This window comes from Gymnodraco acuticeps, unplaced genomic scaffold (genome assembly GCF_902827175.1).
Source record: "Gymnodraco acuticeps unplaced genomic scaffold, fGymAcu1.1, whole genome shotgun sequence".
NCBI classification, from domain to species: domain Eukaryota; kingdom Metazoa; phylum Chordata; class Actinopteri; order Perciformes; family Bathydraconidae; genus Gymnodraco; species Gymnodraco acuticeps.
In genome coordinates this window covers 13,159-25,044 of record NW_022990075.1, presented here as the reverse complement: position 1 = coordinate 25,044, position 11,886 = coordinate 13,159, and the positions used below count along the sequence as shown (strand labels likewise).

The 11,886-nt window shown below is 46.1% G+C and overlaps 1 protein-coding gene across 1 annotated transcript; it reads right to left on the bottom strand.

The window, feature by feature from the left end:
• Nucleotides 1–1,359: 1,359 nt before the first annotated feature.
• Nucleotides 1,360–11,323, bottom strand: LOC117546062 (midkine-like). The gene is made up of 4 exons (XM_034216145.1): nt 11,133–11,323; nt 10,041–10,214; nt 9,645–9,803; nt 1,360–1,659 (listed from the first exon to the last, which is right to left on the bottom strand). Exons 1-4 carry the CDS (start codon nt 11,215–11,217, stop codon nt 1,655–1,657), a joined length of 423 nt encoding a protein of 140 aa, XP_034072036.1. The 5' UTR covers nt 11,218–11,323; the 3' UTR covers nt 1,360–1,654.
• Between the last annotated feature and the right edge of the window lie 563 nt (nt 11,324–11,886).

Genomic DNA, 11,886 nt, shown 5'->3' with positions numbered 1-11,886 from the left:
AGGCATGTTGGTACTTCGTTGTCAGATTGTTACTTGAAAAGTAGTATTGAATTTGGGTGTATACTATTTGTTCTATGAATTGACTCAGGGAGGAGACTGATAGGTCGACTGTTGGAACCAGCAAAGGTCTTTCTTTGACCCTCGGGTAATGGGATGACCTTTGCTTCCTTCCAGATCTCGGGGCACACGCCTTGCTCTAAACTTTTATTAAAAATGTGACTCAATGGCTTGGAAATGTATTTGGCCGTCATTTTGAGCAGTTTCCCATCAAAGCTGTCGATCCCGGGAGATTTATCATCGAACATTGTTGTGATGATCCAACAGGAGAGATGTCCTTCAGAAACCTTTAACGCTTTAACTCTTTCATTCAATGAAGTTTCTCTGGGATCAACAGCACTTTCCAGGAAACGTCTGATCATGACCAACAGTATGAAACACCTCTGTGGCTTTAAACGGATTACAACCTGCTGTGACAGTGTTCCTGTTTTCGTGCTGTCCCTGAATGTTACACAATGCATAAATACCATTTGATTAACCTGCAATCCAAACGTTATCCGAGTAAAAGTAGAAACTTTTAGCATCAAAATATACTTAAAGTACCAAACGTAAAAGTAGATCTTGTACTTGAGTAAAAGTAGAAGTACTCAGATCTTGTACTTGAGTAAAAGTAGAAGTACTCAGATCTTGTACTAGAGTAAAGGTAGAAGTACTCAGATCTTGTACTTGAGTAACAGTAGAAGTACTCAGATCTTGTACTTGAGTAACAGTAGAAGTACTCAGATCTTGTACTTGAGTGAAAGTAGAAGTACTCAGATCTTGTACTTGAGTAAAAGTAGAAGTACTCAGACCTTGTACTGGAGTAAAAGTAGAAGTACTCAGATCTTGAGTAAAGTAGAAGTACTCAGATCTTGAGTAAAAGTAGAAGTACTCAGATCTTGTACTTAATTAAAGTATAGTACTCAGATCTTGTACTTGAGTAAAAGTAGAAGTACCAGAGAGTAGGAATACTCTGTTACAGTGAAAGTCCTGCATTCAAAATGTTCCTCAAGTGAAAGTATAAAAGTATTCTCATCTAAATATAGTGAAAGACAGTAAAAGTAGTCGTTGTGCAGATTGGTCCATTTCAGAATAATATATATGATATGTTTTATAGTGATTGATCATGAAAGTGTTCTCAAAGCTGGTGAAGGTGCAGCTAGTTTGAAGTACTTTGTATACTGCAGGGTAGCTGGTGGATTTACTCCAGGTGGAACTAAAGTCTGATTAATATCTGAAGCACAATTAGACGATCTGATTATTATCACTGATTCATATTCATCACACATCTCAACACTCAGATCCACAGAAACACAAACCCAGAACAATGTACAGGTTTTATTTTGTTCATTCATACAAGTCTCATCAAGCAACGTCAATAATCTAAAGTTCAAAAATAGATTTCATAGAGGATTGATCCAGACGTTATCTTCAGCTACTGGGAGGAGCTTCACTACGTTAAACACTACGAGCTACAGCGCTACTGCAAACACGCGGGAAGAAATCAGAGCAAAGGTCGAAGGTCGGAGTGTTTCAGAGGAGGCTCGGTTTGTGATGAAGAAGAGGATCGTCAGGAGGAAGTCATCTTCGTCTTCTTCTGTCCTTCAGTTGGTCTTCTTTACCCTGGAGGACAGACACACATTCAGACGAGTCAATAACTGAGCCGACTCAAAACCATCACTAAACCAACAGCCAGACATGAGTCCTGAACCCTGACCTGAGTCAGCATTATGAGTCCTGACCCCTGACCTGAGTCAGCATTATGAGTCCTGACCCCTGACCTGAGTCAGCATTATGAGTCCTGACCCCTGACCTGAGTCAGCATTATGAGTCCTGACCCCTGACCTGAGTCAGCATTATGAGTCCTGACCCCTGACCTGAGTCAGCATTATGAGTCCTGAACCCTGACCTGAGTCAGCATTATGAGTCCTGACCCCTGACCTGAGTCAGCATTATGAGTCCTGACCCCTGACCTGAGTCAGCATTATGAGTCCTGAACCCTGACCTGAGTCAGCATTATGAGTCCTGACCCCTGACCTGAGTCAGCATTATGAGTCCTGAACCCTGACCTGAGTCAGCATTATGAGTCCTGACCCCTGACCTGAGTCAGCATTATGAGTCCTGACCCCTGACCTGAGTCAGCATTATGAGTCCTGACCCCTGACCTGAGTCAGCATTATGAGTCCTGACCCTGACCTGAGTCAGCATTATGAGTCCTGAACCCTGACCTGAGTCAGCATTATGAGTCCTGACCCTGACCTGAGTCAGCATTATGAGTCCTGACCCTGACCTGAGTCAGCATTATGAGTCCTGACCCCTGACCGAGTCAGCATTATGAGTCCTGACCCCTGACCTGAGTCAGCATTATGAGTCCTGAACCCCTGACCTGAGTCAGCATTATGAGTCCTGACCCTGACCTGAGTCAGCATTATGAGTCCTGACCCCTGACCTGAGTCAGCATTATGAGTCCTGACCCCTGACCTGAGTCAGCATTATGATGCCTACCTACTGAGTCAGCATTATGAGTCCTGACCCCTGACTTGAGTCAGCATTATGAGTCCTGAACCCTGACCTGAGTCAGCATTATGAGTCCTGACCCCTGACCTGAGTCAGCATTATGAGTCCTGACCCCTGACCTGAGTCAGCATTATGAGTCCTGAACCCTGACCTGAGTCAGCATGATGAGTCCTGACCCCTGACCTGAGTCAGCATTATGAGTCCTGACCTGAGTCAGCATTATGAGTCCCGAACCCTGACATGAGTCAGCATTATGAGTCCTGACCCCTGACCTGAGTCAGCATTATGAGTCCTGACCTGAGTCAGCATTATGAGTCCTGAACCCTGACCCTGAGTCAGCATTATGAGTCCTGAACCCTGACCTGAGTCAGCATGATGAGTCCTGAACCCTGACATGAGTCAGCATGATGAGTCCTGACCCCTGACCTGAGTCAGCATTATGAGTCCTGACCCCTGACCTGAGTCAGCATTATGAGTCCTGACCCCTGACCTGAGTCAGCATTATGAGTCCTGAACCCTGACCTGAGTCAGCATTATGAGTCCTGAACCCTGACCTGAGTCAGCATGATGAGTCCTGACCCCTGACCTGAGTCAGCATTATGAGTCCTGACCTGAGTCAGCATTATGAGTCCTGAACCCTGACATGAGTCAGCATTATGAGTCCTGACCCCTGACCTGAGTCAGCATTATGAGTCCTGACCTGAGTCAGCATTATGAGTCCTGAACCCTGACCTGAGTCAGCATGATGAGTCCTGAACCCTGACCTGAGTCAGCATTATGAGTCCTGAACCCTGACCTGAGTCAGCATGATAAGTCCTGAACCCTGACATGAGTCAGCATTATGAGTCCTTAACCCTGACCTGAGTCAGCATTATGAGTCCTGAACCCTGACCTGAGTCAGCATGATAAGTCCTGAACCCTGACATGAGTCAGCATTATGAGTCCTTAACCCTGACATGAGTCAGCATTATGAGTCCTGAACCCTGAGTCAGCATTATGAGTCCTGAACCCTGACCTGAGTCAGCATTATGAGTCCTGACCTGAGTCAGCATTATGAGTCCTGAACCCTGACCTGAGTCAGAATTATGAGTCCTGACCTGAGTCAGCATGATGAGTCCTGAACCCTGAGTCAGCATTATGAGTCCTGAACCCTGAGTCAGCATTATGAGTCCTGAACCCTGACCTGAGGCTGCAGCCACACGAGGACAAAAACGGCCGTTTGCGTTACTGTTTAGTGTCACATAGACCATTCGGCCACACGAGGACGACCGCATACGGCACTAAACGACTGAGGAAACGATAACGGGTCCCAAGGTGGATAGAACGGCATACGCAACGCTCTGGGGGTCCAACGGCTCCGTGTGTACGCCCTATACGATCATTTTCTGATAATGATTGCGCAATAGCCCCGCCTCTCCCCACCTCCGCGTACCCCGCGCCATTGCTGATGTGTTTCGCCACCAACAACAACAACAATGGCGGATCGCAGAGTTGCTATCTTGCTCCGGACGCTACTGACCATGCTACAGTTCTTTGTGCAACATCTACAGCAGACTTACACATCATGGGGGATCTTACTCGCTGCTTTTGTGGATATGTACTGCAGCTTCAGCGATCATTTTCTGATAATGATTGCGCAATAGCCCCGCCTCTCCCCACCTCTGCTGCTCACCCCCGCGTCAAAGTAAACTGCACACTGAATTCAGATTATTTATCTTTCTCTCGATATGGACATAAACGCGAGTGAAGTCTAATCTGACAGGATGGAGACACTTCTCAAACTACCTAGTTATAAATATGTTTATTTTTGCTGTCGGCCGGGTCACTCATTACTGGATCAGCTGCTGCATGAGACAGACACTGACGCTGTCCGGAGAGAGGGAGGAAAAAGAGAGGCTCCGTGTATTTGTATTATTATATTATATAGAGTCGTTATTCATTTGTTTTAAAGCTCAATAACTAAGAAGACCTTTGACCGGCACTTTTATCATTTTGTCGGAAGGTTTAAACTTTAATACACGTTGACTGGCGAAAAACTCTGCCCGGTTCCCTCGGCCCCCACCGCGGAGAATAAACAGAAGGGCAACCATGACAACCATGCTTCTTCGCTGCTTTTGTGGAGGAAGTTACAGCGCCACGTACAGGCTCCTGCATGTACTGCAGCTTCTCCAGCGGTTGGAGCTAAACGGAGCGGTCTCGTGTGGACAGACACTATCCGGATAACTATTGCGTGTGGACGGAAGCTTGTTTGCGATTGCGTTTGCGTTAATCCTATGCGTTTAGACGTTTTCGTCCTCGTGTGGCCGGGGTCTGAGTCAGCATTATGAGTCCTGAACCCTGACCTGAGTCAGCATTATGAGTCCTGACCTGAGTCAGCATTATGAGTCCTAAAGACATGAGTCAGCATTATGAGTCCTGACATGAGTCAGCATTGAGTCCTGACCTGAGTCAGCATTATGAGTCCTGAACCCTGACCTGAGTCAGCATTATGAGTCCTGAAGACATGAGTCAGCATTATGAGTCCTGACCTGAGTCAGCATTATGAGTCCTAAAGACATGAGTCAGCATTATGAGTCCTGACATGAGTCAGCATTGAGTCCTGACCTGAATCAGCATTATGAGTCCTGAACCCTGACCTGAGTCAGCATTATGAGTCCTGAAGACATGAGTCAGCATTATGAGTCCTGACCTGAGTCAGCATTATGAGTCCTAAAGACATGAGTCAGCACTATGAGTCCTGACATGAGTCAGCATTGAGTCCTGACCTGAGTCAGCATTATGAGTCCTGAACCCTGACCTGAGTCAGCATTATGAGTCCTGAAGACATGAGTCAGCATTATGAGTCCTGACCTGAGTCAGCATTATGAGTCCTAAAGACATGAGTCAGCATTATGAGTCCTGACATGAGTCAGCATTGAGTCCTGACCTGAATCAGCATTATGAGTCCTGAACCCTGACCTGAGTCAGCATTATGAGTCCTGAAGACATGAGTCAGCATTATGAGTCCTAAAGACATGAGTCAGCATTATGAGTCCTGACATGAGTCAGCATTGAGTCCTGACCTGAATCAGCATTATGAGTCCTGAACCCTGACCTGAGTCAGCATTATGAGTCCTAAAGACATGAGTCAGCATTATGAGTCCTGACCTGAGTCAGCATTATGAGTCCTAAAGACATGAGTCAGCACTATGAATCCTAAAGACATGAGTCAGCATTATGAGTCCTGACCTGAGTCAGCATTATGAGTCCTAAAGACATGAGTCAGCATTATGAGTCCTAAAGACATGAGTCAGCACTATGAGTCCTAAAGACATGAGTCAGCATTATGAGTCCTGACCTGAGTCAGCATTATGAGTCCTAAAGACATGAGTCAGCACTATGAGTCCTGAACCCTGACCTGAGTCAGCATTATGAGTCCTAAAGACATGAGTCAGCATTATGAGTCCTGACCTGAGTCAGCATTATGAGTCCTGACCTGAGTCAGCATTATGAGTCCTGACCTGAGTCAGCATTATGAGTCCTGACCTGAGTCAGCATTATGAGTCCTGACCTGAGTCAGCATTATGAGTCCTGACCTGAGTCAGCATTATGAGTCCTGACCTGAGTCAGCATTATGAGTCCTGACCTGAGTCAGCATTATGAGTCCTGACCTGAGTCAGTATTATGAGTCCTGACCTGAGTCAGCATTATGAGTCCTGACCTGAGTCAGCATTATGAGTCCTGACCTGAGTCAGTATTATGAGTCCTGACCTGAGTCAGCATTATGAGTCCTGACCTGAGTCATTATATGAGTCCTGACCTGAGTCAGCATTATGAGTCCTGACCTGAGTCAGCATTATGAGTCCTGACCTGAGTCAGCATTATGAGTCCTGACCTGAGTCAGAGCACTATGAGTCCTGACCTGAGTCAGCATTATGAGTCCTGACCTGAGTCAGCATTATGAGTCCTGACCTGAGTCAGTATTATTGAGTCCTGAACCCTGAGTCAGCATGTATGAGTCTGACCTGAGTCAGCATTATGAGTCCTGACCTGAGTCAGCATTATGAGTCCTAAAGACATGAGTCAGCACTATGAGTCCTGACCTGAGTCAGCATTATGAGTCCTGACCTGAGTCAGCATTATGAGTCCTGACCTGAGTCAGCATTATGAGTCCTAAGACATGAGTCCAGCATTATGAGTCCTGACCTGAGTCAGCATTATGAGTCCTGACCTGAGTCAGCATTATGAGTCCCTAAAGACATGAGTCAGCATATGAGTCCCGACCTGAGTCAGCATTATGAGTCCTGACCTGAGTCAGCATTATGAGTCCTAAAGACATGAGTCAGCACTATATGAGTCCTGACCTGAGTCAGCATTATGAGTCCTGACCTGATTCAGCATTATGAGTCCTGACCTGAGTCAGCCTTATGAGTCCTGACCTGAGTCAGCATTATGAGTCCTGACCTGAGTCAGCCATTATGAGTCCTGACCTGAGTCAGCATTATGAGTCCTGACCTGAGTCAGCACTATGAGTCCTGACCTGAGTCAGCATTATGAGTCCTGACCTGAGTCAGCATTATGAGTCCTGACCTGAGTCAGCCTTATGAGTCCTGACCTGAGTCAGCATTATGAGTCCTGACCTGAGTCAGCATTATGAGTCCTGACCTGAGTCAGCATCTGAGTCCTGACCTGAGTCAGCATTATGAGTCCTGACCTGAGTCAGTATTATGAGTCCTGAACCCTGAGTCAGCATTATGAGTCCTGACCTGAGTCAGCATTATGAGTCCTGACCTGAGTCAGCATTATGAGTCCTGACCTGAGTCAGCACTATGAGTCCTGACCTGAGTCAGTATTATGAGTCCTGAACCCTGAGTCAGCATTATGAGTCCTGACCTGAGTCAGCATTATGAGTCCTGACCTGAGTCAGCATTATGAGTCCTAAAGACATGAGTCAGCACTATGAGTCCTGACCTGAGTCAGCATTATGAGTCCTGACCTGAGTCAGCATTATGAGTCCTGACCTGAGTCAGCCTTATGAGTCCTGACCTGAGTCAGCATTATGAGTCCTGACCTGAGTCAGCATTATGAGTCCTGACCTGAGTCAGCACTATGAGTCCTGACCTGAGTCAGCATTATGAGTCCTGACCTGAGTCAGCATTATGAGTCCTGACCTGAGTCAGTATTATGAGTCCTGAACCCTGAGTCAGCATTATGAGTCCTGACCTGAGTCAGCATTATGAGTCCTGACCTGAGTCAGCATTATGAGTCCTGACCTGAGTCAGCATTATGAGTCCTGACCTGAGTCAGCATTATGAGTCCTAAAGACATGAGTCAGCACTATGAGTCCTGACCTGAGTCAGCATTATGAGTCCTGACCTGAGTCAGCATTATGAGTCCTGACCTGAGTCAGCATTATGAGTCCTAAAGACATGAGTCAGCACTATGAGTCCTGACCTGAGTCAGCATTATGAGTCCTGACCTGAGTCAGCATTATGAGTCCTGACCTGAGTCAGCATTATGAGTCCTGACCTGAGTCAGCATTATGAGTCCTGACCTGAGTCAGCATTATGAGTCCTGACCTGAGTCAGCATTATGAGTCCTGACCTGAGTCAGTATTATGAGTCCTGACCCTGAGTCAGCATTATGAGTCCTGACCTGAGTCAGCATTATGAGTCCTGACCTGAGTCAGCATTATGAGTCCTGACCTGAGTCAGCACTATGAGTCCTGACCTGAGTCAGCATTATGAGTCCTGACCTGAGTCAGCATTATGAGTCCTGACCTGAGTCAGCATTATGAGTCCTGACCTGAGTCAGCATTATGAGTCCTGACCTGAGTCAGCATTATGAGTCCTGACCTGAGTCAGCATTATTAGTCCTGACCTGAGTCAGCATTATGAGTCCTGACCTGAGTCAGCATTATGAGTCCTGACCTGAGTCAGCCTTATGAGTCCTGAACCCTGAGTCAGCATTATGAGTCCTGACCTGAGTCAGCACTATGAGTCCTGACCTGAGTCAGCACTATGAGTCCTGACCTGAGTCTACATTATGAGTCCTGACCTGAGTCAGCCTTATGAGTCCTGAACCCTGAGTCAGCATTATGAGTCCTGACCTGAGTCAGCATTATGAGTCCTGACCTGAGTCAGCACTATGAGTCCTGACCTGAGTCAGCACTATGAGTCCTGACCTGAGTCAGCATTATGAGTCCTGACCTGAGTCAGCATTATGAGTCCTGACCTGAGTCAGCACTATGAGTCCTGACCTGAGTCAGCATTATGAGTCCTGACCTGAGTCAGCATTATGAGTCCTGACCTGAGTCAGCATTATGAGTCCTGACCTGAGTCAGCATTATGAGTCCTGACCTGAGTCAGCATTATTAGTCCTGACCTGAGTCAGCATTATGAGTCCTGACCTGAGTCAGCATTATGAGTCCTGACCTGAGTCAGCCTTATGAGTCCTGAACCCTGAGTCAGCATTATGAGTCCTGACCTGAGTCAGCACTATGAGTCCTGACCTGAGTCAGCACTATGAGTCCTGACCTGAGTCAGCATTATGAGTCCTGACCTGAGTCATAATTATGAGTCCTGACCTGAGTCAGCATTATGAGTCCTGACCTGAGTCAGCATTATGAGTCCTGACCTGAGTCAGCATTATGAGTCCTGACCTGAGTCAGCATTATGAGTCCTGACCTGAGTCAGCATTATTAGTCCTGACCTGAGTCAGCATTATGAGTCCTGACCTGAGTCAGCATTATGAGTCCTGACCTGAGTCAGCCTTATGAGTCCTGAACCCTGAGTCAGCATTATGAGTCCTGACCTGAGTCAGCACTATGAGTCCTGACCTGAGTCAGCACTATGAGTCCTGACCTGAGTCAGCACTATGAGTCCTGACCTGAGTCAGCATTATGAGTCCTGAACCCTGAGTCAGCATTATGAGTCCTGACCTGAGTCAGCACTATGAGTCCTGACCTGAGTCAGCACTATGAGTCCTGACCTGAGTCTACATTATGAGTCCTGACCTGAGTCAGCACTATGAGTCCTGACCTGAGTCAGCATTATGAGTCAGCATTATGAATGAGTATGGAATGAGTCCCCAGCCCCCCCACAGAGTCTCACCCCTGGTCTTCTTCCCTTTGGAGGCGCAGGGCTTGGCCACCGTGACGCTGGGCTGGCACTCTGCGTTGAACAGAGCTCTCTTCAGAGTTCCTGAGCGGCTCTTCGTGTTCGTGTCGGCGTCGCAGGACCCCCAGGGGGCGAACTTGTACTTACAGTCGCCTGCAGAGGAAGAAAACGTACTTTAATATACTTATATATTGTATATTTATGTGTGTAATCAGTGTGTTTGAGATGTATATAAAGTGTCTATTCAGTGTGTGTGTGTGTGTGGGTGTGTGTGTGTGTGTGTGTGTGTGTGTGTGTGTGTGTGTGTGTGTGTGTGTGTGTGTGTGTGTGTGTGGGTGTGTGTGTGTGTGTGTGTGTGTGTGTGTGTGTGTGTGTGTGTGTGTGACTCACTGATGTCCTTCTTCCAGTTGCAGGGCACTCCGCAGTGGATCTTGTCTCTCGTCTCTCCACACACTGCGTCTCTCAGTCCGTCTCCACAGTCTCCCTGCTCGGGGACACACTTCCCGTACTGAGTCTCTGCGGGGGGGCAGTCTGAGGGGGGGCGGGTCTTATCATGTTTACCACCTGGGGGGGGGGGACATTAGTTTAAGTTGGGAAGAAGTCCGAACATTTTTGACAGAAACACAGGAGTATATATTTTGGAAAAACACATTTGGTTTGAAAAAAGTTCAGATCATTTGTGTTTAGTTTCAATGTTTTTGAAACATCACATGTTTTTATGAAGAAGTTGGAAATCTGCATATTTTTTACATAAGATTCAGAAATGTTTTCATATTTTGAGTCACATTGAGTTCAATCGGGAAAGAGTCAGAACATTTGACAGAAACATGGGAATATATTAAAAAATGGAGTTTGGAAAAAGTTGAAAATATGTTGTGTTAAAGTTCTAATCTTTTGAAACATCACATATTTTTAGATCAAATTCAGAAAATCTTTGATTATTTTCAGAGAAAATTTGAATTGAACGATAAAGAAAAACTCAAGATTCTCTTTATTGTGAATCAGAGATAAGTCTGAGCTTCACGTCGGGGTTCACATCTCTCTCAGCTCTGCAGCAGTTCAGCACGACTAAACACAGGTGTGTGTGTGTGTGTGTGTGTGTGTGTGTGTGTGTGTGTGTGTGTGTGTGTGTGTGTGTGTGTGTGTGTGTTCATGATAAACTGGATAGGAGTTTTGAATCAGAGTTTAAGGGACTGCAGAGATTAAAATAGGGAACAAACTCGATGAACGCAGAATCAGAGTTTTGATTTGATATTAGAGTGTGTGTGCAGTGTGCATTCAAGTGTGTGCACGTGTGTGTGTGTGTGTGTGTGTGTGTGTGTGTGTGTGTGTGTGTGTGTGTGTGTGTGTGCAGTGTGCATTAGTGTGTGTGTGTGTGTTGAAGATGTCATTTCTCACCAGCAGGTGAACCCGGTCGTCCCACTGTTTACCTGCAATCTGGGGGTGAAATGCATTGTGGGAAACAGCAGGGAGCTCTCTCACCTTTGTGGTTCTTGTTCCTCCGGCTGGCCTCACAGCTGAGAGTCAGCAGCAGCACGAGCAGCGTCACTGAGAACAAACCTCGCATCCTGCACACACGCAACAACTACAAATCAATGTTTTACATTAGTCTCTGGCTTTCATTGTATTCATTATTACATCACATGACATGATATCACATCACATGACATGACATCACATGACATCACATGACATCACATGACATGACATCACATGACATCACATGACATGACATCACATGACATCACATGACATGACATGACATCACATGACATCACATCACATGACATCACATGACATCACATGACATCACATCACATGACATGACATCACATGACATCACATGACATGACATCACATGACATGACATCACATGACATGACATCACATGACATCACATGACATCACATCACATGACATCACATGACATCACATGACATGACATCACATGACATCACATGACATGACATCACATGACATCACATGACATCACATCACATGACATGACATCACATGACATCACATGACATCACATGACATCACATCACATGACATGACATCACATCACATGACATCACATGACATGACATCACATGACATCACATGACATCACATGACATCACATCACATGACATCACATGACATTACATCACATGACATCACATGACATCACATGACATCACATGACATGACATCACATGACATCACATTACATCACATGATATGACATCACATG

Bases quoted from the DNA above. Each gene is read 5' to 3' on its own strand.
- LOC117546062 (XM_034216145.1), bottom strand. From the start codon at position 11,217: ATGCGAGGTTTGTTCTCAGTGACGCTGCTCGTGCTGCTGCTGACTCTC. The intron at 10,215-11,132 runs GTGAGAGAGCTC...CCCCCCCCCCAG, and splicing joins GAGGAACAAGAACCACAAAG to GTGGTAAACATGATAAGACC. The intron at 9,804-10,040 runs GTGAGTCACACA...CTTCCTCTGCAG, and splicing joins CAACTGGAAGAAGGACATCA to GCGACTGTAAGTACAAGTTC.